This window comes from Chrysochloris asiatica, unplaced genomic scaffold, assembly GCF_000296735.1.
Source record: "Chrysochloris asiatica unplaced genomic scaffold, ChrAsi1.0 scaffold00054, whole genome shotgun sequence".
Taxonomy (NCBI): Eukaryota; Metazoa; Chordata; class Mammalia; order Afrosoricida; family Chrysochloridae; genus Chrysochloris; species Chrysochloris asiatica.
In genome coordinates, this window is record NW_006408572.1 from 9,875,589 (window position 1) to 9,882,177 (window position 6,589).

Below are 6,589 nucleotides of genomic sequence, written 5' to 3' on the forward strand. Positions count from 1 at the left end.
CATAAACAGCCGCCATCCGAGGAAGGCAGGGAGGGAGGAGATCGGCTGGGGACCCCATGCGCCAGACGTTGCCAGCCCACCACCTGCTCTAAGGTGACCAAGCAGGATCACTATGCTGAGGTTCAATCCAGTTCTTAGGGGCGTCGTTTGATTTCTTGACTGTTGCTTCCATGAGTGTTGATAGTTGATCCAAGAAGAATGAAATCCTTGACAATCTTTTCTCCGTTGATAAGAATGTTGTTACCTACTGACATCAAATTGACCCTGACTCATAATAACCCTTCATTTCCATAAATGTCTCATATTCTGCCAAATATCAGCTCTTCTCCCAACTGGTCCATCTGTGTTGACCCTTCTCTGAGTTTCATGTCAGCTGGCCAGGTGGTCTCCTGGACCCTCCTCCACCTGGACCTACATATCCATCTAGTTACCAGCTCAGAGAAGTTCCTTTGGTTCGTCAGCGCTGTCAGGGCCTCTCAGTGGGTTCTTGTCACTTGAGTCACCTGCCACTTTGGGTATCTGCACAACCCGTTCCACTCCAGACACTCCCTAGTTTCCCACATCCCCTGGCCCTCCATGCTAGTCCTTCTTCAAAAGAATTGTGGGCAGAGAAGCCCAGTAGATGAGGTTCATCTCCTTGTCCTACTTTCCTCTGGGCCTCCACGTGGTCAGTTGAAACTCCCAGGTTGACTCACTGTCCACCCACTCTCCTCTCACCTTCTCTTCTCTCCCTGTCCCCAAACATGCCTCAACCCTACCTCTTTTCTCAGGGACACCACTTTCTAGCTCCAGCTGACCCATCTCCTCTCTAGGTAGCTGTACCCTTCCCCCCAGTCACTTAAACATTTAGAGTCTGGGCTGTTGACCTGAGTTGCTAATAATATCCCTATTGCTAATTAACTGCATGTCTTGTCACCTATGTTACTGTGAATTCCTCACATGAGACCAAACCCTAATACTACTGGTAACCAACATGTATTGTGAGATTATATTGTGCCAGGCACAATCTCATTTACTTCTTCCACAAACCTATAGATATTAATAGTATCATTTTACAGATGAGGAAGCTGCTGAATGGGTAAGTAACAACAGATAGAAAATACTGGTTCTGGGATTTGAACCTGAAATGTTCTGATTTCACATCCTTAAAGCTTTGTTGTTAAGTATTGCTGTTCTGACTCATAGTTACTCTGCACAAGGTTTCCAAGGCTGTAAATCTTTACTATAGGAGCAGAAAGCCTCATCTGTCCCCCACAGACCTACTGGTAGTTTCGAACTACCAACCTTGAGAATAGTGGCCCAATTTGTAACCACTACGCTACCAAAGTTAGCATCACCCATGTGTAGAGTCTGAGCTAATAAGTGCTTAATTCCTAGTCATTGATTTGATCGATTTGAGGACTGGCAAGAGAAGGGGGCAACTAAGCAGCAAAGAGGAGGCTACGGGGAGATAGGGAATGAGGGAGCCTAAGTAAAGAGAGGGAAGGCGAGGGGCCCAAAGAGGGAAGACTGAAAAACAGAGATATGGGATGTGCAGACAAAGGAGCAGAAGCGGTGTGTGTAGGAGTGGAGAGGGCGGTGGACTCACGCAGGAATGGCATTGAAGAGCAGCGAGGTCGTCTTGGTGGCTGAGTAACGGATATTGGGCTCCATGTGCTGCAGAGATGGGATGTCCACTTTCATGGGAAAGCCAGGCAGGTACCGATTCCCACTGCTGAAGGGCACGTGAACAGAATAACAAAAATCCGTCATAGGAACCTGCGGCTCACTTCCCTCAATTCCTGCCTCTGTCTCACTGCCAGGGGTCCCCTCACTCCTGGCTCCTCCCCTTCCTTTCTGTTCTTGACCTGAAAAAACTCTCATCTTGCCCTCTCTTGGAGGCCCCTACGACCATCACAGCCCATTTCCAGTCCATTCCTGGCATTTGAACTGAACAGTCCTTGCTATGGTGGTGGCTGTGTGCAGTAGAATCGGTTCCGACTCAGAGCGACCCTGTACAGGGTTTCCTGTTGTGTCCCAGACTGTAAATCCTTACAGGAGCAGAACGCCTCCTCATCTTTCTCCCGCGGAACAGCTGGTAGTTTCGAACTGCTGACCTTGTGGTTCACAACTACTACACTACCAGAGTCCTTGCTATAGGCCCCCAAATCTCTTCCAGACTCCCCCAGCTTCTATCCCCCACTAGCAACAAATCCTCCACTTTCATTCCCACCACCTCCTTCCAAGCCTTGGTCCTTACCTCTCACCCTGGTCTGCACAAGTTGTCATCTTGGTCAAGGCAAATTTCTTGTCTGATTCCATCTCCTCAAAGCTACTGACATCCACCATTCGGGGGAAGCCAGGGGAATAGATTTTCCAGCTTCCAGGGAAAAGAGGTCAGAGGCAATAGGTCAAGTTTAGGATATAAACCTTAACTTTTAAAACTATTACTCCAAATTAAAATGCCCAGAAATCATCCGCTTTCTGAAAAGGTGACAAGGAATTGGAATTTTCTCAATAATGGCAGTAGAACTTCAGGGCAGTTAATGAGAATGACATTAATGAGTTAGATTTCTGTTGACATAAACATCAAGGTCAATTTAGGGATGATACTGAGGATGGAGTGAGATTGGGTAATGGTTAATAATAGGGTCAATTCTGATATTACGGTCTGGGTTACATCAAGGGTAGTTTAGGGTTGGATGTGGATCCATTGATAATACTGGGACAGCTGTTGATACTGGTGTTTTGGGTCTGCACTCAGAGTCAGTAGTAGATTGGGGTTGAGTTTAGACAAAGTACTAATCAGAGTTGAGCTCCCAAGGTTGAAACTGAAGTCAGAATTGGAGTTAGTAATAATCTGATTAATACTGAAATCAGAATAAAAATGGGCCACCTCACCGGTAGCATTCCTGTCGGGCCTGGAGTTCCCGTTTCCTGTGATCCAGAAGGAGGGGGAGGGAGTCCTGACAAATAGTTTTTGCTGTGGGAAATAAAAATTACTCATCATATAAGTATATTTTCAAATGATACCTTCCTGGACCACTGGACCCTTGAGCCTAATCCCACAGGCCTCATATAAGCCCCCACTGTTTCTGTGTATGCATTCATTGATAGAAGGAATTCTGGACAACCTCACCCCCAAATTATAGCAATCATCCTAATTGTTTGCATGTGTGTCTCCTTTCCAAACTATAACCTCAGTAAAGGCAGAAGATGCATTGTATTCATTTTTGTGTTCCCAGCATCTAGCATCCTGCCTGGTATCCAACATCTTGATGCATGGCTGATAAACATGATGAATAACTGATAAATACATTTTGTGAAGGAATGAAAGGATGTGATATGGTGAGTCACAGTGATCTTCCTCACTATTGCTTGAAAGTTAGTGTTGGCTTGCCTCACCTTGACCTAGAACATCCACCACTCATCCTTAAGATTCATTTCAACACTCAGAATCAAACAGCTTAGGAAACATGAGGACTCAGTGGCTGAAGGGGCCCTAACAACTTAAGTTCAACATGCTTTAAAGGCGCCACAGATTTCACACGGGACCCTGGCAGCATCTGGTAGGGGACTTCATCCACACTGGAAGAGCTAGTAGTAGCAGATGAGACCTCTCTAGCTGAATTCTCTAAACATCCAGGACTTCCCTCTGGGTTCCCGAGGAATTAACTCTAGGAAATACTACTTTGTGTCTCATGTGTTTCTGGATGAGTATGCTTATGTGTTGGTGTATCTGTCTATGAGTGTGCTCCTATGGAAGTATGGGAGTTTGTGTGTCTATGTTTGTATGGGAGCCCTGTAGGATAAACCCTGGATTGCTAACTTCAGGGTCTAGTGCTCAAATCCACCAGGCACTCCTGGGAAACACTATACAGGGTCATTCTGAGTCAGAACTGACTCACTGTCATCTAACAACACCATGCTTGAATGAGTATGTGTATCAGTGCATGTCGTGTCTGTTTCCAGGGGAGTAATAAGGTGTGTGTGTGTGTGTGTGTGTTTTTAATTCCTCCTATTTACAAGAATTTAGAGGGTTGTTTTTCCCAAAATGCATCTACTTGGGAACCCAGAGTTCCAGCTATCCTAATCCTACGCTATTCCCTACACCCTGGGCTCTGTGAGACCCCACCCTAATTCCAGCAGTTGCCTTCCCCAGCATAGTTTGTCCAGCCTTTGCCTCTGGCCCACCTGTTCCTGGTCGCAGCTCTGTGGTACAATAGCCCTCGATCCACTGATAGCAGGGGAAGTGGGAAACGGTGCCATCGGGGGCAGTAACACAGATGCGACTACAGTACCAAGAGTCTTTGGGGAAGAAAGCATAGCGCTCCTTGTGTAGACGTAGCAGCAGGAGCTCACCCAGGTCTGCTGAGCAGCGCACCTTGTACTTCTGCACCTGAGGGGACCAAGGGAGCAAGTTCCTAAGAGACAGGAAACTGCCAGGGCCATCCTTACATTTTGCAAGGTGCGCTATTCGAGCAAATAACCCTGAGCTGTCATTAACCCGTACAGCGCCTTTGTTTGAATTAGTGAAAGGCACCTCTTCATCCAGGCAGCAGCTGTGTGGACACTGGCTCCTTGGCCACCAGGCACCCTTGTGTAGGCCACCAGCAAATATTTCCTTCCAGAGAAAAGGAAACTCAGGTCTTCCCAAAAAGGGAAAACAACTTGCCCCAAACCCATTATCAATTGTGGGAGAAGTGAGGAAGCCAAAGAGGTCTCCAAACGCCTTGCCCAGTGCTCCATCCCCTTCATAGCCCAGTCTATGTAAATTTATCATCCTCTGGAAAGTATCCGGATGGTGAGAAAGACAGGACTGGCATCTTGAGTTCGAAGGATTTGGTGAATCCAGGGGGAAGTGATCCCCCTTCTACTTTCTGGTTCCCTGCCCTCCTATCCTTGAGGGGTTGCTTCCCCCTCCCTTTTCTGTACTCACCGCTCCAGGGGCGAAGTCCCGGCCCATACGATCTAACAGTTGCTTAGGGCTCTCCCCGCACGTGCCCACCAGTGTGACTGAGATGTTGTCCAGAGTACCAGCCATCAGGTAGGGGCCAGTGGTCACACACACGCGGTACATGGCCATGATGGAAGGAGGGAGGAAGGCACCCTGGCAACGCTGACCACAGCAGCAGCTAACCTAGAGGAGGTTAGAGTGGACCTGGTGGAGGTGAGGGTGGGTACAATACTGCCAGGCTGCTAGACCGCTGGACGTAAAGCTGGGAGCAGGGTGGGCCTGAGGAAAAAGCCAGTTATCCCTGAGATGCTCTTGGGATCTCGCTCTCCCCAAGCTCCCCTGCCTCTGCCCTCGTTCCCAGGAGGCGGTTCGGATCCTTCTCCCCGCCCACAGTCTTTCGTCCTAATACTTGTTTGTGTGCCCCTGGCACAGCCGGTCCCTCTGGCTGGCACGAAAGGGCCCAGCCCAGATGGTTATCAGAAGCCTGGGCCCCAATGGGGAGAGAGGGACAAGATTGGAGCCTGTTGACGCCTGGAACACTGCCTCAGCCTAGTCGAAGACAACCGATGCTCTTGGGTCCCTAGCTTCCCACTCCTCAACCTTCCCTAAATCCTTTCCTCCCCGTTCCCAATCAGAACTGAACTCAGGGCACTCATAAGTTAATCGCCCAGGTGATTTACTATACAGGTGAGCCTCACTCGGCCACAGATCACATGTGACTACGACACACACTGACGAGCCGAGTGTGCTTCCCGCCAGGGGATCGGAAACAGCTCTCCTGCCATTATTCTCCAACACTAACGCTCCCAGTCCAGCCCCACGCTTTGGCACGTCCGACCACAGTTTCTCCGCTGGTGTAGGGTTGGTGGGAGACTGAAGCGAGTTCCGGGTGCATAGTGTCTGGAAGACCCGTCTGAACTTTCTTCCCGCTTCAGGACTCTTCTCAGCCCTTCAGCAGGGACGCCCGGAATGTCAGGGATCTGCGTTTCCAGGATCGGGGAAGAACTCTGCGAGTGAAGTCCGCAGCCGGCAGCGGCGCCGCGCGGCCAGTCCAGATACCACAGCGTCCAAGCCTCCGCTACGTTCCAGCCGCCTTGTCTGCGTGTCTACCGGAGTATCTAAACAAGAGACAGAAAAATGCGAAGTCTATAGTAACCAGGCTCTTCTGGCGCCTTTTTGGTTTGACGAAAGTCCTCTGCCGACACTCAGAATTCCCACTTGGTACTGCGAGCTCAGACGTTCATGTAGATAAATCTCTTATAGGAACCAAAGCAAAAAGAAAACTAAGAGCCCGGATAGCTCAGTCGGTAGAGCATCAGACTTTTAATCTGAGGGTCCAGGGTTCAAGTCCCTGTTCGGGCGTTAGTACTTTTACTGCCTAAAGGTAAACTTTTAAAACTGTAGTTCATATGCCGCTCCTTGTATTCATTTGCCGCTCCTCGGAAACCCTATATCGGGTCTCTGAGTCTCTGAGTCTCTCTGAGTCTCTGAGTCGGAACCGACTCCACGGCACATAACAACAACCCTTAGTAGTAAAGCAATGACAATAAAAAATATTACTTGATTTTAAGATTAAGTGGCAATTTTTAATTTTGACATGGAATGAAATGAGAGTAGAGGAAAAATTTTAGAGCAGTACATTACAAGATATAT

The 6,589-nt window shown here is 48.6% G+C and overlaps 1 protein-coding gene and 1 non-coding gene across 2 annotated transcripts in view; one reads left to right on the forward strand and one right to left on the reverse strand.

The window, feature by feature from the left end:
- ALOXE3 (arachidonate lipoxygenase 3) overlaps nucleotides 1–5,108 on the reverse strand; it is a 24,699-nt gene extending 19,591 nt beyond the window's left edge. The window contains exons 1-5 of the mRNA XM_006863399.1: nucleotides 4,919–5,108; nucleotides 4,174–4,378; nucleotides 2,881–2,962; nucleotides 2,240–2,359; nucleotides 1,589–1,714 (exon numbers count right to left, since the gene is read on the reverse strand). Of these exons, the coding sequence (XP_006863461.1) occupies nucleotides 1,589–1,714; nucleotides 2,240–2,359; nucleotides 2,881–2,962; nucleotides 4,174–4,378; nucleotides 4,919–5,065 (680 nt within the window). The 5' untranslated portion in view covers nucleotides 5,066–5,108. The remainder of the gene's footprint in view (nucleotides 1–1,588; nucleotides 1,715–2,239; nucleotides 2,360–2,880; nucleotides 2,963–4,173; nucleotides 4,379–4,918) is intronic.
- A 1,117-nt stretch (nucleotides 5,109–6,225) lies between these two features.
- On the forward strand, nucleotides 6,226–6,298 carry TRNAK-UUU. Its single transcript has one exon. It is a non-coding gene; the product is annotated as a tRNA-Lys (tRNA).
- Nucleotides 6,299–6,589: the final 291 nt, after the last annotated feature.